General features: G+C 42.1%; 1 protein-coding gene across 5 annotated transcripts in view; it reads left to right on the top strand.

Moving 5' to 3' along the window:
• lrba (LPS-responsive vesicle trafficking, beach and anchor containing) overlaps window positions 1–23934 on the top strand; it is a 240332-nt gene that overhangs the window by 45597 nt on the left and 170801 nt on the right. For 4 of the 5 annotated variants that reach the window (XM_032563844.1, XM_032563842.1, XM_032563846.1 and 1 more), the window contains exons 22-29: window positions 5629–6918; window positions 7013–7206; window positions 8317–8470; window positions 10949–11129; window positions 16109–16239; window positions 18372–18479; window positions 18561–18702; window positions 19790–20123. In XM_032563844.1, the coding sequence (XP_032419735.1) occupies window positions 5629–6918; window positions 7013–7206; window positions 8317–8470; window positions 10949–11129; window positions 16109–16239; window positions 18372–18479; window positions 18561–18702; window positions 19790–20123 (2534 nt within the window). The remainder of the gene's footprint in view (window positions 1–5628; window positions 6919–7012; window positions 7207–8316; window positions 8471–10948; window positions 11130–16108; window positions 16240–18371; window positions 18480–18560; window positions 18703–19789; window positions 20124–23934) is intronic. The other variant, XM_032563843.1, reaches the window with a different exon arrangement.

The following is a 23934-nucleotide window of genomic DNA, read 5'->3' as shown; positions in this document are numbered from 1 at the left end:
TCTGGAAAGGTTGGCCTACTAAACTCCACTGCTTACGCACAAAGTTATTAATAACACAAAACTTCTAACCTGCCTCAAAACTCGGTGCAGAACAAATGAAATGACTGTAAATTGCCTACTTGAATTTAGTCAGTTCTTCAATCCATAACATTCTGAATATTCAAGCTTTGTAGCCAAACTTAGCTTACCTCCAACTATGCTGTTAGCATTGAAAGTGGAACACAGACATTTGACATTTTTCTCTTGTCTAGATTTATTTTGTAATGTAGTTGGACATGGAAGGCAGAGATATGGACTCTGAAATCCAGTCAGACATCACATGCAAGTCTTTCTAGGTTTTGCCGTCATGAGGTTTAGGGTGAATCACTTTTTGACACAAGTCTTGGTTGTTTTTGTACAGCTTTGTTTTAAACGAATAAATGAGATGATCAAAACTGCATTGGCTTTATCAAACATTGCAATTTATTTCGTAGTTAAAAACAATTGCTTAATAAAAAAAAAAAAGCTAAAGCAGCACATGTACATTTTTGTACTAGTTCCAATTCTACTCAGATTAAAGCGCCAGTAAACCTGACATCACTTTTGCAAGCGTGCACTTATGCATATACTTCTGTCAGTCATCTGCAAAGTAGTGCATCTGCATGCGTGTCGTGTGAACAGACAGATGTTCCAGCAGGTGGGCCCACTGACACTACAGCCCTCCCACTCTCAGCTCACACATCCCCTTCAAGGTGCCCCTCTGCACCAGAGTCAGTCTGGGAATCAAGGAGCCCGCCAAAAGGGAGAGCTTTGAGGTGTGAAGGACCCACTGCCCTTCACTCTCCTACCGTCAGCTGCTTCAGTCCATATGTCAGACTCCAAGGAGATAGAGAGCAGAAGCAGGAACAGTAGTTTGTATTAAGCCATTGACTGATCTCATTCCGATGGAATAACCTGAAATGTTGCAATGTTGTTTTAGCAAAACTCCAGTAAATGTTTAATGTTCTCTTGGATTGGTGCAAAGCAGAAAAACAGATCGATTATGAAAGTAGGATGGTAGATGGTCATTCAGAGTGCTGCCGTTCTTGGCCACGTCTTTTTTGAAAAATGTATTTTTAATCTCAGTGACACATACCTGGTTAAAAAAGTTACGAACACAAAACTGCTTACCACTTGCTGCGTTCCCATTGACTATATAATTGTGCAATTAGATTTTCGGAGATAGATTTACTCAATGGAAATGCATAGTGATGACAACATCACAATAACAAATTTTGCTGGATGATAAATAGTCCCAGAGCTTTTTGCGATAAACAACAATATTGTTGTTTTGAAGCCATCTAAGTAATATAGCAATAATAACATTTTAATTCAAGAACACATTCTAAAAGGTCAGTGAACTTTAAATTGTAATGAACATTTAAACACTGGAACTGGAAGACATTTGAAATATCCAAAATAAATAACAAAATAGTAAAACAACAAATAAAACGAATTATGAAGTCTGTGTAAACAAAATTATCTTTCAAAAAAAGCGAGGGAGACCAAAAGACCAGATTGGCAACTTTTATCATTCAGTTTTTGGTAAAAAGAGAGAGAAAAGAGAAAAACGATAAATTAAGCAAATAAAAATTATAGTTTTTTAATTTATCATGCGATAAATTGATTTGTTGTTTATTGTGGCAGGCCTAGTATTTATTACTCTATAAAGTTTTATAAAGTAAAAGGGAACTTGGTGGTTTTATGCCATGTCTCTTTGTGATACTTTGAGTTGTCAACTATTTACTATTCTCAGAGTAACTGACGCCGTTTCCTGTCTATGTATTGTCATTAAATATCATCTTTGCCCACTGTAGGAAAATCTCCTTGTGCTGTATCTTGGCATACGATGCTAAGGGACTGGGTGAATTGGGCTTGTTGCACCCAGTTAATACCATGTTAGCTGTCAAATTAGAAAAGCCTCTACATTATCCTAACATTTTTCCATAACCCGCTACGGCCAAACCGGCCGAGTCGTTGAGGAGACCGAAATTAGATTAGATCAGCACTGATGCCTTAGCCACCCAGGGCACTTTCTGTGTTTTTGAGCAGAGCTAAATGCTCTTTCAGAAACCACAGACACACACGCACACAACCGCGCACGCCCACACACACACGCACACACACCCCCTCTGTCTAGTGGTAACTGGATCTGTTGCAGAGCCCCATTTAAGACCAGCATACATCATCCTAATGTACAGACGGCATCCTTAATCTATGATGTTATGTGCTTCGCCACTTTCCTGCAGAATGTCTGCGGCAGTGCAGTCTTAATGCAGCCTTTTAATTGCTAAAAATGATGAATGCCAAATTAAGCTCAAACTAATGAGTTGGAAGGTCGTCTGGTGTGATCAGTGGGAGAGTGGGACGAAGAGGCAGAGCTGGGGGTTGGAAAGACGGAAAGACTGGTCCATTTAGAGCAGGCCGGGCACTCAGAAAACGGCTATAGATTACCAGTCACTGCTTCCCACTACAGAAGATTAATGAGCGCCCATGTAGAGGGCTAATTTAGAACAATAACGCCTAATTAATTACAAATAATCAGCTTCTTTCTCCCTCTTTCCTTTCTTCCTCTCTCAATCACTCACTTTCTTTATTTTCCTTTTCTTCTTCTTTCATCTTCAGCGTTCTCATGTTTGTTCTTTTCTCGGTTTCCTCTTTTTTTTTTCTTCTTCCCCTTCTTCTGTCCAAATAGCCTCAGGTGAAAAATCAGCCAAGTAGGTTTAGTTTCTACCCCCCCACCAACCCTGTACACGCACACACACACACACGCACACACACACACCCACGCACACACACACACACACACAGCCCCATCTTTGACTCTGTGCTCCAAACCGAGTGATTAATGCAGGGTCTTAAATTAGGCGTGGGAGGATTTGCCGATGCCGGACACGCACTCAGCACTGCTAAAAGACAGAAACTAATAGTATCTGCTGCTAATCTATGACTGCTTACATGGACGGGTTCTTCCTCACATGCCACTGTGGACCATTGTCGGTATAGACTAGCGGTCTGGTCTACCCGTATCAGATGATAGGAAGACTGATGGAGGTTAATAGGCCTCGGCCAGATGCTTAAGAGAGAGAAGTTTTAAATATGACGCGGTTATCCACAAACAGTCCCAGTGGTGGGATGATGTACTGAGATTCAAAGATTTTGAGATCATTTTGCTGCTGCTGTTGGGTTCTCCATCATCAGTTGAGTAGTTAGACTTTTGACAACATAGACTAAGAATATGCTTAAAAATCTGGCTTTATTTGACGTATTTGTCATTGATGACCTATTGCTGACTATTTCCGTGGTGTTATTTGTTCAGATCACCTCTGTCATCCTAGTCCATTAAAACTTCAAAAGATTTTTTGATCCATATTGTTTAAAGAAAAAAGATAACGGCCTCCTAAATAGGCCTGTCACAATAGCAAATTTTGCTGAACGATGAATTGATAAACGTTACTGTTTTGAGAGTATTTTCATGTAATATATTTACAATGGCATAATTATGCAAGTGACCAATAAACTAAATTTTTTGCAAAGAGCACTTCACTTAACACTGGAACCGGAGGATGAAAACTAAAACATGTCAGCCAAAAATAATAAATAAAATGGAAATTAAGACCACTTACAACTGAAACCATATATAAAATGGATTATAATGTCTCTGACAACAAAATTGACCATCAAAAAATATTAATTGGAAGAATATTATTGAACTGATTTTAATTTATCATGCGATTAATTGATTATTATTTTTGCTTGACAGGCTTACTCCTGAATTATATTTTGATAAATTAGCATTTTCCTCTGAGCCCGTAAATTTGAGACATAAAAATAAATGCTTTTTTTTCTGGGTGCATTACATTTTATTTATTCAAACTATCAGATATTTCAGACAGTCTTTAAACTTTCCCACATCTGGCACCAGTATAGTGTACTTTCTAGAGTTGACTGGTCAGGTGGACCCAATAATGGAACAATACATTTTTGTCAAATCATTTGTTTAAAATTTTAAAGACAGTGTCCAATGCAGTCTTCTAGAAAAATATCGAGCTTCTCATGAATAGGTGATCTGGCAAATGATCCATTTTTGTGAATGTGGGAGTGGTACTGGTATAGTGGGAGAGCGGGAGCTCCATATACGACGTCTGTTTGTAGCCAAAGTAGCCGCCTGGGTTTCTGCCCTGTTTTCTGTTTAGTTACTGTCAATGTGCCAGGAGTGCCACATTTGATTGAGACTCAACGGACCAGGAATCATTTCCCAACCTGTGTTTGTCTAGGTTTTATGATCCAAACTATAGTCTCTGTTTCCTGTTTTCAGCCTCAGCCGGTGTGGTCTCCTGCTGCTGTAGCTAATCTGCTTCAAGGATCGGCATGTTGAGCATTCAGGGATATTATTTTTCCATCACTCGAGCGACTTGTCGTTTCATCATCTTCAAGCAGTCCGTCTGTCGTTCTGACATCAACAAGTCATTGTCATACCTTACAACTTGATGTTTCCTCATTTTCAGACCATTCCCTGTAAACTCGAGGAACAGTTGTGGTATCTGTGTAGGCAAGCCAGTTTAGACGACCCTAACGATGAATCAAGCTTATGGTCTGAAGAAGCGGAGCTGGGGAGAGAAACTCAAAGCTTTCAGGCAGTTTGAAGTCTTTGGAGTTGTGAGATTGATGTTCTGTGGGTTTGTGTGTTGTTTGAATGCCCAAACAGAAACACTCCTTCCCAAGCCGCCCCCCTACACAATTGCAGGGGTTGGTTTGGAGTAAGTGTTTAAACTGTTTTAAAAGAATTTGAGGCAGGGAAGCAACCTTTATATTTTAATGCATTGCCCTGTACCCAGATGTCTACAGTTTAAAAGTTTTTAATTTTATTGCTCTGTATCTGTACAACACAAAATGGTTAGCATTGACAATAGTTGTATTTCTAACTAGAGCAGGATGATATGGCTGAAAAAGGTATCACGATATCAACGTTTCACAACAGTAAATATTGATAATTATTGATTAGTTTTTTTGTTTCACCTATCAGAAAAACTACCAAACTGATGACTTGACCTTTACTTTTTTTATCCACAGTTTTCTCTCCACACTGTTGTTTTTTACTTTTAAACAGTTTTGAGGCACAGTGGCAAATCCTGAAACTGCTGCTTCTCGTGTTACTCAGCAGATTGTTGCTAGGTAACCAAAGAGTGAGGGGGGTGAGTTAGCTGACTCCTCCTACTTTGCTTAGCTGGATGCGAGAGGTTGAGCGACTAAAGTCTTTGCTCTGCCTACATCCCCCAGAATGCTGTGCGGTTCTCAATTGGAATTCGGTGAAATTTTTGAACATTCTATCAGAAGTATTATCTGACATTGATCTTGTCTATCGTAATATACAGTACAGACCAAAAGTTTGGACACAACTGTGTGTCCAAACTTTTGGTCTGTACTCAGTTCAGACCAAATGTTTGGACACACCTTCTCATTGAGTTCAATGAGAAGGTGTGTCCAAACTTTTGGTCTGTATTGAATTCAATGAGAAGGTGTGTCCAAACTTTTGGTCTGTACTGTATATTGGTATTGATTTATTGTCCAGCCCTCTTTCTGACATTGTTATGAACTGTACATTCACAGGTGACCTTTGAGCAGCACAAAGAAAGTTTGTCCCGCATGTTCCGTCAGTACCAGCACCAGGGGTCGACCAGTTCTCACAGCACCATTCGCACCATCTCTGGAGTGAGCCAAATCTCTGAAGATACCAAATCTGTCAACGGGTCGCCTGCTGAAGAGATGGCGCCCTCAACGGTCGTCGAGCTCACAGTAAACGAAGGGTCCCAAAAATCCCTCCGCTCAGCGTCCAGTTCCACCATCACTTCTATGCCTGTGGAGTCTGCAGAGGACAGGAGCCAACCATCCGTCATCGTGTCCAACATCCTGGCCGGAGCTGAGGAAGAGCAGAAAGTGGAGTTCTCTTCTGGTGATCAATCAAACGTTGACAAAGAAACTTCTACTGCGGTGCACAAAGATGAAGTGACTGAGCCACCATCTGAGAAAAGCAGCCAAAATGCAGAAACGTCAGGGAATGCCCAGAGTGAAGCTTCTGGTCCAACAACGAAAGAAGATTCTGCTGCCCCAACAAAGGATGACGCGCAGACAGAGGTAGCCCACCTTGAACAAGGGGATTCATCAGAGCTCTCAACCGAAGAGTCAAGTGTAGCTTCTGAAAAAGGAGACGAGAGCAAGCAGATGTCCTCCGAGCCTCCAGCTCCCCTGGAGAACAGCGTGCTGGGCGGAGCTTCCATTTTCAACGAGGACTTGGTCGACGTGTCGTCCGTTAGCGACCAGATCAACCCGAGCGATGTGGATGATAGCCAAGAAGAGTCGTCTTATGCTTCAGCTGCTGCGGGAGAAGAAGGAGAGCCTGTGAAAAAAGCGGAAGATGAACATGAAGGGGATGGAAGCAAAACAAAAGATCTCAGAGAACAGGAGCCAAAAACGGAAGAAGGCAAACAGGAAACAGGGACGGTGAGAAGAGAAGAACAAGAGAAGGACTCTGTCGAGAACCAGGTGCCTTGCTCGGAAAGTCCCGCTCCAGAAACTGAAGTAGCTGACCAAAGTGTCAAGGAACTCACCAAAGAAAATGTTAGTGGTCCGGAGTCTTCCTCTAAGTCAGAAGGTGCTGCTTCAGACCGACAGGAGGCAGCAGCTCCAGAGGCAACCCCACAAAGCCAGCCTTCAGAGTCCAGTATGTCCGCCACAGAGGAGACCCCTCCGGATGCCCCTGACACCAGCACCCCAGGCTCCAGCACCAGCAAGACTCCAGATCCTGCCAGAAAGACCAAAGAGACCAAAATCGCCCGGCTAGACGTGGCAAATGTTGCCGTGGACACAGAGAGACTTGAACTCAAGGAGACCTCTATTACAGTATGCATCTATTTATTGACTCCGGACATTAGAATCAATGTTCTTGAGTCCTGCACGGCGGTTAAAGTTCTGTCTGGTTGGTGTAACTCTGCAGGAATCAAGCCAAGGCCAAACCACAGGCGCAGCAGGGGAAGCAGGAAGTCCACCAGGCCGGCCAGAAGACAGCAGCACCTCGGCTCCTCGCTCCACCATGTTCCGTATCCCAGAGTTCCGCTGGTCCCACATGCATCAGCGCCTCCTCACCGACCTACTCTTCTCTATTGAGACAGACGTTCAGGCGTGGAGGAGGTAAGGACCCCTCGTACCGGCTCACATTCTCCTCATGTTGCCATTACCTTTATATTAATTTACTGAATAAAGGTTTACCAAGTCCTCTTGAGGAGCTGACCAACACACCTTACCAATTATTAACGATTAATTTGACAAATTGTTTAAACTCTATCCTGGAATTATTATTATTTACAAGTTCCTAACACCTCAGTTAAATTATTTTTGATTTTAATCAGATGGTTTCAAGAGGAGCAGACATGCCACCATCCTGTTATGGTAATTATAGATAAGCCAATACTGTTAAAATGGATGGCACAATCTAAACAACTTAGGCATCTGATAACATATCAAATATTGTTAGAGTATATACAGAATGTTAATCATTTGTTATTTTAATGCCTTCCTTAGGTTAAGTTATGTTTCAGTGAAACAAATTGAAGAGTCCTTCAAAAGTTGTTAGATTTTTAAAGAGATTTTCAAAGTGAGGAAGAAACTAAGAGAAACCTTTGAATAAACCCAATGTCTGCTCCTCCTGGCTGTTTATTTCACAGCAGACATGCTCGTCTCTAGATTTCATTTGATAAGAACTTTACAGTCTAAAAGATGAGCGTTGCTCCTCTGGGAGCCACAGCTGTTTTTCTGTAAAAAGGGAATGTCTCCAAACCAAAGGCTCTGTGCTTCTGGAGGCGAGTTGGTTCTCTGCAGCAGCTCTGCTCTCTGAGATCTCATTAAAACAATTTAAACCACAGCAGTGATGTGATGGAAGACGGTTGCCATCTTTGAAGTACCTCAGGACCTCAAACCAGCCTGGGCCTCACTGTGTTTTGTTCAAACAATGTCGGCATCCTAACATTTCTTGCTAAATATTTTGTGTTTAAAGAATAAGTAGAATGGTATCTGAGAAGATATATCTGTGCTATGCATCTTCTTTAATATATAAGCCTGTTGCAATGAGAAACAAATCAAATTACTTTCCATGGGTTTTTTTTTTTTTAAACAAAGTTCTGATATTATTCTCAAGATTTCTGTCTTTTTTTTTTGATAGAATCTTACTCTATCTTCTTTTTTTTCCCTGTCTACATTGACTCTAACACGTCGTCACACTTTTTTGTCCTTTCTCTCTCTTAGTCACTCCACAAAAACGGTCCTGGACTTTGTGAACAGCAGCGAGAACACCGTGTTTGTCCACAACAGCATCCACCTGGTGTCCCAGGTGGTGGACAACCTGATCATGGCCTGCGGAGGCATCCTGCCTCTGCTGTCCGCTGCTACGTCTGCCTCTGTGAGTCGCTTCCTTCCTCTCCGCTCTTTGCTCTGCCCACAGCAACCGATCAATCCACCCTGACCTTTTCCAATCACGTTAGACTACAGTTGGCTGCCTGCTAACGTCGTTAGCTTGGCTGAGTCTGCGCTGACCCCCGATGACTTCAGTGCTCTGATGTGATTCTTGGACGGTGACCCGGCCAGCCTGGCTAAGGAATGGGCCGATGATCAGTCCCAGTATAATCCAGTTAGCAGCAGTGTGGGACCAGTAACTGAATTTCAAACTAAATGTGCTCTTGCTGATCTTTGGTTAATTGGCAGCTAGGGTTGGATAACAAATACCTCCACCTCCCTGCTCAGCTACAGTAAAGACAACAGGTATAAGGAGAAGCCTTGTAGTAATTAACCCTTTTAATTTGTGGACATTTATTTATTATTAAATGTAACTGACATTAAATTAAGTCAGTTAAGCTTTAATTTCATATCAAATAAATGTAACAGAGTCATTTTTAAATTCATACTTTACATTTTTTAAAATTGACCAGTCTCTCCAAACCTTTAATTATTAATCAGTTGTCTTTTCTTCCTCAAACACACATCAGCAGTAGCTGCTTTTCTGTAGACCGGATAATGGGCTCTTTGCACCTGCCGCGCTGACGTCACAACCGCATGCGCAAATGCGGCTCTCTCTTTTCCGCTTTGAGTTACCATGACAGCTAGAAAAGACAAAGTCTTATTTCAGACGCAAATAAAACAATACTATGAACATTGCTGTCTTCCTAATATAATGGGCTTTTAAGTTTTCATGGATTTCCAAGCGGTCCTGAATTAAGAAGACGGTGGCTTGTAAATATTTGTCGCTACCAGTTAAAGCTAACACCGCACAGCAAAGTTTACAGCCGTCACTTCACTCCGGATCAACTTCTTCAGCCTAAAGAAGAAGGTAAAGGAGCCTCCTGTGTTATTTCCATGGAATCACTTCTGTATTCAGCCTGAAAGAGAGTTTATGGGAACGAGAGAGCAGACCAGAGCCAGACAGCCGAGCTACTGATCCGCCTGTACACACTGCTGTAAACACCGTGCTGCTTCACAAGAAGCATGCAAAACTAATCAAGCGAAGTAACACGGAGACCTTAAGGAACACGGACATATTTTTCTAAAAGCAACAACTTTAAACCTGAATAGTCAGCTGAACTAGAACTCTGACACCAGAGCTGCTCTACTGTTAAGCTATGGGCTTGTTGTTCCTCAGGCTTCAGAAGCAAAAAGCCTGAACCGTAAAATCTCCCGTTACTTGGTCTCTGACACTAACGACAATAAACGCAGGTAATATACTTGAACATAAGGTAAAAACGTTGTCCGTTAGAATGGATGAAAAATGTTTAGATACTTAAATAGCACATTTTTACAAGAAAAATGTCTAGCATAAGCTAAAGCTAATGTTAGCCACAAAGTTTAAAGAAAGTAAAACTCACCTTCGTATCTGTGTATAACGAGGCGAACATCTTAAAACCTTTCTCCAGTTTACTTGTCGGGGCTTCGGATCGATGTTCATCATTAATTGTTACCTTGGACAAGCCCTGCAAACACCCAGTGGAAAGAGCCTTTTTCAATAGATCGGAAACAATTGAGCCGCTTTTCCCCGAACGCGGAAGCTGAGGTGCAAAGAGCCCATTGTGCAATTTGACATTTCAGAAATACCTTCGCTTAATGGAAACACTGTAATTTTTCAATGAAACGTTTTGGCGGTAGAATGAGGTGATTTATTTATTTTTTTCCCCCTTTTTTGTGACCGTATCAAAATTGGTTTATTTTGCAAAACTACAATGGAAACACTTTTTTGGAATTGCATTAATCACATGATTAGCAACTGGATGTTGCCACTGAAGAAGACAACGACAGGAAGTGGTGGGAGGATGATGGTGTGACATGTTTTTTTGGTAAAAAGCAAAAATGGTAAAATACTATTACCATTTATGTTTTCTGATGACTTATCCCGTCAACATGCGTAATCATGTATGATTTTAATTGCGTTTCTTATTTAACGGAAACACCGCAAATTCAAAATTGTGGGGTTTTTTTTGTGACGTTAGTGGAATATTGACAGTTTGCAGTGAAAATGCAGCTAATGTAACAATGCTGATGGATGATGGAGTATTTTAAGAAAATAGGTTAACGAGGAGCACATTTGATTTTTCCACACTGGAAAGACAGCAAGCTGGTCAAATGGAGACTGGTAGAGAATTGGAGTCAACAGCGCCACCTAGGGGGTCACAAGTGATTATTTATTAGGGGACTTTATAGTCATCATCAATAGGGGTACCAATAAGGTCTACAATGCATTATTAGCAGATGGAAAAAAGTCTGTGCTTTTATTTTATTTTTTCCATTAGTGTTTTTAACACATCAGAATGATCATTAAAACCTGTATTTTTTTTCTATTGTTGCCTTCTTCCTGCTCTCTTTCCTGTTGCTGTGTTCCGCCGGGGCCCACCAGCATGAGCTGGAGAACATCGAGCCGTCCCAGGGTCTGCCGGTGGAGGCCTCCGTCACCTTCCTCCAGCGCCTCATCAACCTGGCGGACGTTCTCATCTTCGCCAGCTCTCTGAACTTCACCGAGATCGAAGCGGAGAAGAACATGTCGTCGGGGGGAATCCTGCGCCAGTGCCTCCGCCTCGGTAAACACCGCCACCACTTGTTGTTTAATGTTTTTCCCACCTCAATTCTGTTGTAAATCGTTATATTACAATCAGGGTTGAAACTATTAATTACGATGAATCAATTATTGAAATGATCGTGAACTACATCAGTAGTTGATTAATCATTACTTGGAGCGTACAGACTAGAAAAACAGCCATTTGCTGAAAGATAATTACAGTCAAAGAAGTAATTAAGCTAAAACTGTGGAACCATACATGTATGCATTTTGCATTTAAGATGAAATAAGAGAAACTTTAAGTATGTTCTACTCTAAACTCAAGCGGCATCCACAGTATTTCACTTCAGTTCAAATACTGTGGACAAAAATCTATTAATCACCTTTTTGCAATCCAATTATTTACCAGTTTCTCAAAAAGATACTCAACAGATCATCCTTACACTGTATTGACGTTAAGTCTTTAAGTATTTTTATTTTAAGTATTTATTTATTTTTTTGCTGCAGATGCATCCTTTTCTACAAATGATCAAGCATACACCAAAGGAATGCTACATTATTGCATTCTAGGAAATGAAATCTTTGTTGTTAGGTATTGGAATTTAATTGTTTAGTTGCATTTTTTTCAGTATTTCTAGTATTTCATAAAATGGGCTTAAATAAAACAAATCTGCAGAATGTGCCAATTTGGTTATCCGATTAATGGATTGAAAAAAATCACTGATGGATTAATGTGGGAAGTAGCAGCGTGACCGGGCTAGAAATAAAATCGAATCTCACAATTTTAGTGAAACAAAGAACCTGTTTTAATCCATTTTTAAAACCTTTATAATGAGCTCAGCAGCAACAGACTGTTTCCTGCATGGCAGAGAAGGAAACAGTCGATCAGAGTTTCTTCCAGTCAATCATCATCTCCAGATCCCGGAGGCTTCATGGAGGATAGAGGTAGAAAACTCAAAAGAATCAAATAATCCACTTATCCTCCCTGTTGCTGCTGAGGCTGCTCGTCACCGTGCCGACGTAACGTCCTTAATGCAACAGTCTGGGATCATTTTCAACATCGTAGCAGTTTCTGTGTGAACAAGCACAGGCCTCACTCTGTGAGCCAGCAGACTCTTCCACTACCAGCTCCACACGTTTCCAACCGTTTAGTGATTCTTTTCCAGGTGTGCATCAGCTTTGTTTGGCAGGAAGCGTGGACTTTCAGAGGAACGTCAGCCACACTGTAAGCCGCAGCTGCACCGAACCATGACGTCTGGACTGATGGGATCCAAGAATCACACCCTGTCTAATCAGGACAGCTTTTAAATGAGCTAAAATACTCAATACTGGCTGTGTAGGTTTTGATTTGAGCCATACTAAGCTTCCTGTATGTGAAGAAAGAAAATTGATTAAATGCTCCCAACACAGTTTATTTCTATAGCATCAATTCACAACACGTCACCTCAAGTCAAATTACAATCTATTTAATTCAGCAACACTTTCACTCCAACTCATCATAGTAGTCAATCAATGCATCATGTTCTGATCATTATAAATATTGGGTTAAGAAGTTTATTTGGAAGGAAATAAACTTAGTTTATTCCTGAGTTGCTGATCTGCATCATTCCTCCTGCACCAGCAGGGGGCAAAGATTTAGTTTTTATTTATTAGAAAAACACAGATTTTTGAAAATATTAAAGGAGCATTATTATGTAAAATCAACTTTTTTGAGCTTTCCCCCCATCAAAAACACAAAAACATACCTAGAGCGTTCCCTTTATTCTTTCATGTATGTTGGAGAAATCCTTTAATCTCCCATAGCAACCATTCAGCTGTGCAAAGCGCCTGGGTGAAACTGTCCCTGCCTTCGAAGACGAAGCTCCTCCTCAGAGCTGCAGTTTTCTGCCTCACAGAGCAGCTGCTCCCCCATTCAGCTCCTTCAGACTAGCCAGCAGCAATCGGCAAACACCTGGTGGAACTGAGCACCTGCTGAGCTCTTTATAACATCTACTTCTCAGTGAAACACTGGTAACGTTAACGGGTTAATAGAGGAGCCATGTTGTGATGACTTCCTAGAGGTGGAGTTTTAGAAAGAGCAGGAGTTTTTAAAGAGACACAATCCCAATTTCAAGGTTTGAAATTACAAAGTTAAATTTATTTTGAGTCATATACTGTATGATATATATAGATATATCTCTCTCTCTATATATATCTATAACAACTGAAGTTAACATGGTTTCTTGATTACACTTTAAAATGACTAAAATATATAATACTGTCCTCTTAATGATGTTCAATAATGCTTATCAATAAATTGATTCCTTTTTGTTGTTTTGAGATGAATTGGTCATATTATTGATGATCCACCAATGTAAATATTGAAAATATAGCAATCTAAAACCGAATCTGCTGCATTTAGCTCTTGTTTTTACCTGCAGTAGAAACAGGAGCTCTTTGTTCACTCCTGCTTGCTGTGGTGATGTTTGTTAAATTCAGCAGCTCTCACCCTCTCCTCTTCAGCTCAGCCTTATCGTGTTATTATAACCCCGCTGCATGGCAACACTTTAGAACGGCTGCTAGCATGATGCCATCATAATGGCCTTGGCTGTGCAGAGCTGCGCTGCGCTGCTGCACAGCCTCCAGCAATGTTTTTTGCCTTCTGTTCCCGGCTATTAAGGTTTCCTCTGACAAGAATATAAAACCTAAAACCCTCACCTAACAGTCACTGAATGGAGGCTACAGAAGTCACAGCTTCATGCAGGTTCTGGGCCGTACTCGACCTTCTGACCCAGTAAACTCAGAATGCAGAACAACCAGGAAAGTAGAAATGTTTTCCAGAAACCCACAAAATCTCTCCAGTGTTGTCACCGATCACATCCAGGTTGAGGAAGGATCAGGAACCAAAATGCTGACTTCTTCTATTTCACACTGCAAAAACACAAAATCTTACCAAGTAATTTTGGTCTGGTTTTTAGCGCAATTACACGTGAAGTAAGACAAGAAATTGCAGCAAGAAATAGGAGCTTGTTTTTAAGACAATCATTTCTTAATAGATGAAAAAGCACTTGCTCCATTGGCAGACCTTCATTTAAAGCAAGTCCATTTAATCAGTTTATGAGTGTAACAATCCTCCAGTGGAAGACGTACTTTTTCATCTATTAAGAAATTATTTACTTTAAATATTTTTTATAATATTTCTTGCTGAAATGTTACTTCTAAATGAGTTTTGTCTTACTTCGAATGTAAACTAGAAACTAGACAAATGCCTTGTGAGGTTTGAGTGTTTTTGCAGTGCAGAGAAGATGTTTTCTCTCGGATTACGTCGCCGCCACTGCTGCTGCAGAGTGCTGCCTTTATGAAATGAATATTTGATGAGGTATGCGCTCCCCGTTTCTGGCACCTAATCTGATTTTGGAAAACTGTAACAAGATTTTGTCGTGCCCATCCCCTCCTCCCTCCGCCTCACTTTTATAAATGGTTGTATGAAGGAGTGGTCCTAATGGAAACAGCGAGCCCATTTCCAACCGGAATAATTCCCTCCTTGGTAATCTTAATGCTGCAGAGTTAACATTTGTCAGCTGTCAGGCGCAGCACAGCGGGGGTGCGGCGGGTGGAGGGCTCCAGGGAGGAGCGCTACATTAAATTACAAAACGTTAACCGTGTCACTTCTGAACCCACCTGAAGTTGTTGGGGAAACCAGTTTTTTTTTTTATTCCTGTGCTGAAGGATGCATCTTGCTGCCTACTCAGCACGCTTGCAGCCAGTGGTGCCATTTGTTATGGGAGTGGATATGATTCAGGAGGCCTCCCCTCCTCACGCCCCACTCCTCCCCACCACACACACACTGTGACCCTGGGAGGAGAGGTGGAGCAGGGAAGAGTGAGCGGAGCTGCCAGAGTCAGCTGGAGCGTCGACCTTGTCGTGGCCCCACTTTTTCTCCTGTTCTTGTCTCTCTCAGCTGCTCCTCTCTTTCTCTCTCTCTCTCTCTCTCTCCAGGTCTCCTATGTTGCTTTTGAGCCATGGCAACACTCATCCACAGGGTTTCACTTTACTGTACTTGAGAGGTGTGGAAAAAAGAAAAAGATTCCATGGAGAATCACATCTCCTAGTCCTGGGAGTTCAGAATTGATTCAAAGTTTTCAAAAATATCTTTTAGTTGAACGTCTTTGCAAGTATCCTGCACATTGCATTCCGTGTCCACTCAGCATTTGTGTCTTGAATAATTCTTTGATTTTTTTTTTTTTGAAGAAAAAGCCAGGCAGCTAAGCTAAAATGATTAAGTTATGCACAAAGCTGTTCTTACTCCAATATAAGGTTGTGATGCAGTATACAGCCTCAGAAAACTCAGCAGAAGTTGCATACAAACAAAAGCTAAAAAAAGAGAAAAAAGTAGACTGAATTGCATAAAATCAAATCTGTTTTTAAATCATGATTATGAAATATATACGGAAATAAAATTTTATTTGCCACGCTCGTCTTTCTGGTTCACTGCCAGTCAGATTCATCAGGCTTGTTTGCGCCTACAGCTAGCAAAGCAAATGTGAATTGGACAAGTTTCTGACAGAAAAATGACTGAAGGAATCATCCTTTTGCTAAACCAATGGTTATTCAAAAGTGGGGAAAGAAAAGTCGATGTTTCTTTGGATATTTTGCATAGTTGTCTGAGAGTTTGTTGTCCCCTGACCAGAAGCTAATGCTGTTTGGGAGGCACAGCATCGAAAAGTTTTAGGAACGCTTCAGTATGGAACCTAATAGTATGGTTTTAAATTAACGTTCTATTTCTTTACATGTATTTTCCTCTTGTCAGTCACATAATGTAAACAGTCTCCAGACCGTTTGAATAGAAAAATTGGTTTGCGAATCGAAAATTGCTCCTGAATCAAATCGGGACCCTAAAAACGAGAATCGAATCGCTAGACACTGAAAGATTTGCATCTCTACTTTACATGTCTTCTGTCATTTTATTCACTATGTGACATATAATATGAATCATCCCACTGTCCTCCCTTCCCTCCCCAGTATGTGCTATAGCAGTGAGAAACTGTCTGGAGTGCCAACAAGCCCAGTTTAAAGGGGCAGAAGGTCCAACCAGAAGCTACACCGTCATGCCCAGCACCGCAGTGGGAACGGCCATGTCTGCGTCTGCTCAGGCAAGTCAACTCACTCCATCAGTTTTCTACTTTGCTCAAGAGGACGTCGTTGATGAGAAAGGCACTGATCACCATATTTATTTCTGCTGATACTGACTTTAATCAGTCCTTCCCTGAACTCTCTCGTGTGCATCGTTACAGTATTTCAGTCTGGTCTTGTTCTTGTGTGAGCGGTCATCAGTGGTTTATGTTTAGATCAGACGCGACGTCCCACTCTGCCCCACGTCTGCAGGTAAAATTAATGGGGCGATCAAAAAAAAAAAATAATTACTTTGATCTTAAAAGAATTGTATAAAAGAACACGCTGGCCTGGATATCAGCATGAAAAAATGTTTTATTCCGAATCTAATTTGGACTACGGTTATTCAGGGAAGTTGTTTTTCCTTCAGCTGATGAGTTTGAGCTCCAATGAAGAAAACAGTGAAATGATTGAAAATTTGGGCGTTTTTGACTTCAAATGTAGCTGCTACATTTGATTGACTGCAGATGTTTGAAGAACATAACATTTTGAACATAATCGATAAGGGGTTAAGAGATGCTTAATGTGAGAGCGCAACCCCCCCATGATGCTGCCTGTTTAGATCGAAACCTAAAACATCCGAATCCCTAGGCATGTTGTCCGAGCCAGACCCGAATAATTTAATTACAGGCCCTTACGTAAATCTGACACATTATTTTACTTTTGTTTTTATACTGTAAGTAAGCAGTAACTTCTCCAGATTTGAGTTTTTGTTTAGCGTCTTCCAGCTCCATCTTGTCGCTTGTTGTAACCGCAGGACGAGTCGGGTCCAAATCACCTGGGATGTTTGATTGATGGGATCTTATCTATGCTTCTTCTCGAGCGGAGCAGGGTGCACTGCACTGCGCTCGTTACAGTCCAATTAACTTCTGCACCACACTTAGTTTTTTCAATTCTTCAACGGGTTAAACCGTCTGCTGCTCTAGTTACACTATAATAGGTAGATTAACACAACTTTATGCCTCGCGCTGTCGTTTGAATTTATATGTGCTGTATGCAGGCGCCACATAGACCTGGGCCCAGACCATAAATCTAAACTCTACCAGACGGCCCGTTGTGGTGGTGTTGGCCGTGGTGCACAAGCAGCGGTGCTGATGTAGCAGCAGAACTGACCAGCCACCATGAAGCTGAAGCTAGCTAACATTTAGCTCCTCTTCCATCCTGATCGTCATTGCGGTTGTTGCGACCTGGTGGAGTCGGATCTGGTTCTTCTCTGCTTCTCAACACCAAATAAAAAGCTGCAATATTCCATTTCAAACAAATAAATAAATAAATGAACTCCTGTCCCGTTGCCGCCCTTGCCATTAAACCCCCAGCAGGCTCGTCCTTCGTCCTCCTCAGCAGCCATCAGGTCTTGTTGCGTCAGCTCATGTCTTATTGTATTACAGGACGCCCTGCTGCTTGCTGCTCTAGACCAGGCCCCTGTGTCATTGGCCCTTCGATTCGATCCGATGACTTCCAGGAAAGCCATGTTGCTTTTCCCTGAACTGGGTGTTGGAGCTCATTTATAATGCAGTGGCTTTGTGGGAAAGAGGTTCTGTTGCGTTTGTGTGTGTAGGCGTGTGCTGGGGTGTGTAGGCGTGTGTGAGATCCAAACTTTTTGTCACATAGGCCAAAATCTACAAGTCAGAATTACTCATGGGCCAAAGGAAAAAAAAAAAAATAGAAAATCATAAGGAAATTATATTGTGACCTTTTTGTACCTGCTCAACAGTAACCTAATCATGCAATTAAACACACAAAGTAGCTAGAGTTTTTGTAAGAATGGTATGGGTAAATCATTGTAAATAGTAATTTTTGCATGTTAGCCTTATTTATAGAGAGGCATCCAATTTACACAATTTTTTGGGGAAAAAAAACAAACAAGCTACAAGAACAGGGTTTAGGTCACTTTTGGATCATATTTGATGCATTTAATCATCTTTAATAAATCAATTGGAAAGAAGATTTGGCAGTAACCAAAGTCTGCTTTTGAGTAAAAGTTGCTGAATAAATGTATTCCTACTTACTATGAAACTAATGCCACATATGGCCCCCCTCTGATGCCTGCAGCATCTGTAGCTCAGTTCAAATAAGCAGACGTGTGATAACGGACTCGCTCTCGTTCACACAGAGTCCCGTCGACGCGGTGACAGGGGGAATGTCCACCGTCAGAGACCTGGACCGGCTCCTCCAGGACATGGACATCAACCGCCTCAGGGCCGTCGTGTTCAGAGACATCGTGAGTCGGACAGCGAAGACGCGCGTCGGCCTCAGTGCGTCCGCCAGAGCAGACCGTTTAGTGTGTTTTGTTTTGTTCTAGGAGGACAGTAAGCAGGCTCAGTTTCTGGCGCTGGCTGTGGTCTACTTCATCTCAGTCCTCATGGTGTCAAAGTATCGGGACATCCTGGAGCCCCACAACGACAGGAAACCCCCTCTCCGCTCCCAGTCTACCAGGAGTACAGGTACTCGGACAAAGAGTCGCTTCAGCTGCATGTGAGGAGGAGGATGGTGAAGGTTTTTATCGCCAGATTGTGCCAAATGTTTTAGTAATCCATGGTGGGGCCTCTTCTCTCAGCCGCTCCTCAAAAAACTTCCCGAGTCATAGTGGATAAAAACAGCTGTGTCACCATCGCACACATAAGCAGGTGGATTCTTTTAAAAGCCACCAGGATCATAAAAGACACTGGGCTTTGGTTAGACACAGCATCCAGAAAGCAGAGCAGTACGGTGGCCCTGAAGTTCAAAACCACATCAACAAATCACTAAACGCAACATATTCAAAATCACGAGTGGAGCCAATGACTGTGTGGCTCACTTCAGCTTGCAAAATGATCAAACCAGACCGAAAAGAGGCATTTAAGTGACATTTGAGTATTATTATTATTTTCTTCAAGTTTTTTCTTCTCAGTTTTGATCTCTCTATGACTACACTGTTGCTCATCAGGCTTTTCCTTTCTTTCCTTATTTTTTTTGCTGTGCTACAAACTACAAAAGTTAAGCGAGAATGTGCAGCGTAATCTTGGACATAAACATGATGAAATTACAAGATTATCCCGTTCAGGCATCAAAGCACTGATTTTGGACGTGGCTTTAAAGAAAAGCGGATCACAGAGCTGTTGGCTAAAGCCAGAATGACTGCATGGTTTTGTTGTTGATGCATTTCACCAATGGAGACACAATCAGATTTTTGTGGATTTATACCGTGTTCCAAATTATTATGCAAGTGATATTTTCTCAGATTTTCCTAAATGGTCAATGCCAAATGATGGTCAGTATAATTTTCAAGTCATGAACTATTACAGTATAAATCAAATTTTACTGAACAAAGCTCCCTAGGAGAACTGTATTTTTTTTTTAAATAAAAAACTCAAAATGCAAAATGTTCCAAATTATTATGCACAGCAGATTTTCTAAAAGTTTTATGGATTATAAAGAACTGCAAACGGTCATTCTTTGAATGTGCAGCATTAAGTGTTCACATGTACTAAAATCAAAAACTATTTCAATCAAAAACATCTTAACAGAGTTACTCTCTCTCTCTCTTTTCAGACAGCAGCGCCGAGGTGGAGAACGGCGTCTCTTTAAGACGCTACGACTCGGGCATCGGCGATGACCACACGTCGGCTGTGGCCAGCGAGGCCGACCTGGCTTCCTCCGGCGGCCCGGACGCCGTCTCGGAAGCCCTGTCCACTCTGTCCTCCGAGGTCCGCGGCCCGACCTCCGCCGACTCCAAGTCCAAGAACGTGAAGGACATCCTCCGCAGCCTGGTGAGCTCGCCGGCCGAAGACGTCATGGTGGACCCCAGTCTGCTGCCCCTGTCCTTTATGGGACCCGTGACCCACTTGGACCGGCGATCATCGCTCCAGTTTCGCTCATTCGATAGGTGAGGAGGTTGAAAACGCTGCTTTGGACACGTCTCCATGTCAACCGCTCGAGTTTGTCTGCTCGGCATCTTTATGTGTCTGTGGAATAAATCGGAGAATTGTCGGGAGCTGACAGCTTTGACGGTTATTGAAACCCATATGGCATAAAGTTTTGTGATCCTCCAGATTTCCCGTCAACAGTCTGATGATGTGTGTCCTCAAATAGCTGCAGGGGACTTTTGAAAGTCAGACCTTGAAGACGTCTCGGCTCAGTGTCCTTAGAGGAGGCCTTGGTGGATCTTGAAAAAGCGTTCTGAAGCACCAAGTTTGGTTTTTTTGCCGCCCGTCATGCAGAGAAAATCGCTCTACAAAAAACCTGCCTGCAGGAAGACAGGAGTCCTCTCTGTGAGGACGGGAGACGGAAGCTGTTTGCTGCTCGTCTCGCCCCGTCTCCCCTTTTCTTAGCAGTAGAAGGCAATGTTGCCAGATCATCAGAAAAACAAGCAACCAGCTCTAAGAAGCCTAAAAAAAGCCCAGCTGACAACCCACCACATTGTGTAAAGCAGAGGTCACTTGTAAACAGTATAAACTTATATATTTATAGTAAAAAAACAAATAAATAAAAAGTAGATATAGGTGAAATTAAATATTCACTTCACTATTTTAGTAACAATTTTATAATAAAGCTGTTTTTACATGCTTGCCATTTTTTTTGTCACCAACTGCGTTTCCATTTCCAGTGTGCATAAATATTTGTCTGTAATGACGAAAAAACACAATTTCACAATGACATTAAATAAGAAATAAAATTAAAATCACACGTAAATAAGCTTGTTTACGCACATAAACAAGTGATAAGTCATTAAAATCATGGCAGCGACGGATGTAAACATCAAGGCAGAATATGTTTATAACTCGGTCATGGCACTCACGCGCATCATCCATCACCCAATCAGAAAAGATGTCTGCGTATTATTCAGGCGTTGGAGCGACAAGCTCCTTTTACTTGGGTGCGGCTCCATATGCAGCGTTTTGGGGAAATTGCAGTCGGCCATTACAGACATTACATACAGAAGAGCTATGGATTCAACACGCTGGAATGAGACTCAACTCTTTATGAACTGTGTGATGCTGTGAGAGCTCTGCTGGAGCCAGCTGAATACTGTCTGGAAAAAACAACAACCCAAAAGCAAATCATCATCCTCCTACTGCTTCCTGTCACCGTCTTCTTTTGGAGAGGTGAGAGATTACCTTATCAGAAAGACAGTCGAGCCCAAATAAGCAATTTCACGTTCAAAAACAGACCCAAAAAACCGCAACTCATGACTCATTAAATCATAAATGGAGTTGGCAACACTGGTAGAAGGTATCATTGCTTTACCTCTGAGATTGGGGGTAAAAGGGAGACAGTCAGGCTTCAAAGACGGCGGGGTGCTGAAGTCACAGACAAACCCAGGTGAGAGAGGATGGCTATCGGTCTGGTTTGCATTTAGAGCATTGATTCTCAGACGTCTTGCATACGGCACGGAGCGGGTTTTGAGGAGGAGAGAGACGAAGAAAACAGATCTGGGAACGCATTGGGGAGGGTTGAGTGAGGGGGGGGGGGGGGGGGGGGGGGGGAGAGACGAGTGTCAAGTCAAAGCCCTCATGTTCCAAGGGAAACCTTTCTACTTTTCTTGCAGTCAGTCTGCTGGCCTCCGACTGTGGGAATTCCAGGGCATCTCCTGCGACGGCGGGCCTTTATCTGAGGAATGCTTTGTCAGGTCTCAGGGCGCTCCTCATATCAGGGGGATTAGACTGGCTCCTGTCCGCTGAGCTCCTCAGTGGAGAGAGAGAGAGAGAGAGAGAGAGAGGGACGGCTGGAGAGCGTAGGCTAACAGCTCGACCCGTGTCTACAGGAGCCTCCTCACGCAGAGACCAAACATTACCTCTGCTGCTGCTGCTGCTGCTGCTGCTCGGGGGAAAAGATGAAAGCTTCCTGTCTGAAAGAGACATTTCATCACTAAACAGTCACGGTTGACCGTAGTGTGTTGCAGTGTGGAAAGTCAAAAACAGTAACCTGATACTCGGCAGTAGTTAATAGTTTTCATTTAAGAGCCTGTCGTCGCAGAGATGATTGTCATTGAGATGTTTATATTGACGACTTGACGTGCTTTATGGTTGGAATACACCAGTGGAGCGACTAGTGGATGAGAGTATTATGAGAATTCAACGAATGCTTTCACTTCACGTTTTTTAGCTTATTTGTCTGAGATTAGGACTGGATGATATGGCTGGAAAACATATCACGATATTAGAGTTTCATATCAGTCAATATCAAGAATTCTTGATCAGCTTTTTTCTTTTCTAAAGAGACAGTGTCACGTAAAATGGACTCTTGCATAATGTTATATTATTATTCTCTGATCAAAAACATACCTGGAGTTTTGCTTTGATTCTTTCATGCATGTTTGAGGAATCCTTTAATCTCCCATGGCAACCATTCAGCTTCTTCCCAGTGCAACACTGGTAAAATGTTGTTAAAGGGTGAACGGAGGAGGCATGTCGTGATGACTTCCTGAAGTCGGAGTTTCAGGAAGAGGAGTTTTTAAAGAGCCAGAGGCCCAATTTCAAGGCGCTTATTTGTAAAGTTACATTTCTTTTAAGTAGTTATTGATATATACTGCATGTTTATAACAACTTAAGGTAACATACTTGATACTGTGTCACATGGATTGTGCTATAAAATGGAAAATACATAGTACTGCCTCTTTATCAGCAGTTGTGGTGGCGAGTGGCTCCAGTTTGCTTGGTTAATTTATCCTAAATGTCCACAAAGTGTCTATGTTCTGTAAGCTAACCTCCTATCTGACTGTTCTGATTCCGGTGAGACCTGATCCGTTTTGGCCCATCACCAGACCAAGAGCTCCGACTGATCTCCTGCCTGGCGATATTCTGCTGGAGTCCCAGGAGCTCATTTCCATAAATCAGACTATAAGTGGATTAGAATTGATTCCCTTAAGTCATCTTTTGTGAAAGCGGCTGCAGAGAGTCATAGGGTTGGAGGGCTTTGTCTCCAGAAACATCTGGAGTTGAGAGGAAAGGGACAGACATAAAAAAAAAGCATCAAGTCTTGATAAAACGGTGGAAAATCACCCTACATATAGCTTTGATTGTGAGATATTAACATTTTTTATTTTTATTTTTACCCCTCCAGGGGGCCTTTTGTGGGCTCTAGTGTCTCTTATACGAAAATAGGCTGACAGGAAACGGGGAAGGAGAGAGGGGAAGACATGTGGCAAACATCGCCGGGTCTGGGAGTCAAACCCGCGACGACTGCGTCGAGGACTCAAGGCCTAAAACATGGGTCGCGCTAACCACTACGCCACCACGGCACGCCCCAACTTTGAGATATTTTTAACAGGATAACAACTTGGTGCCTGCCGAAGTGACTGGACAGTTCAGTTCAGTTTCTGAATGAGTTGCAGGGGTGAAGAGTCTGGATGTTTCCAATCTGTGGAATCAAATATTCTCCGTTTAAATGAGCAACTACTTTACCTCATGTCCATTCACCTTCAAGAACAAATTATTTTACTTTTTAACCCAAGACTGTATTGAAGCTTGGTTTGGTTGCCTAATTAAGACTTAGTTCTTTCTCTACAGTTCATGTCCGTCCTATACTCAGATTCCAGAGTCTCCTGTTTACCTCACATCATCAGAACCTTCTTCATATTTTTCTGGAAAAGTCCAAAGCCAGATGGAAGCCTTTCACACTGGACTCCCTTGTTTGTTTTATAATCTTTATTTAATCTCGTTTCCCAGAAACACTTGGCCAAGAGCGGCACACCGACG

The sequence above is a fragment of the Xiphophorus hellerii genome, chromosome 5 (assembly GCF_003331165.1).
Source record: "Xiphophorus hellerii strain 12219 chromosome 5, Xiphophorus_hellerii-4.1, whole genome shotgun sequence".
Classification (NCBI taxonomy): Eukaryota; Metazoa; Chordata; class Actinopteri; order Cyprinodontiformes; family Poeciliidae; genus Xiphophorus; species Xiphophorus hellerii.
The sequence above is the reverse complement of the archived record's forward strand: the minus strand, read 5'-3'. Positions and strand labels throughout refer to the sequence as shown.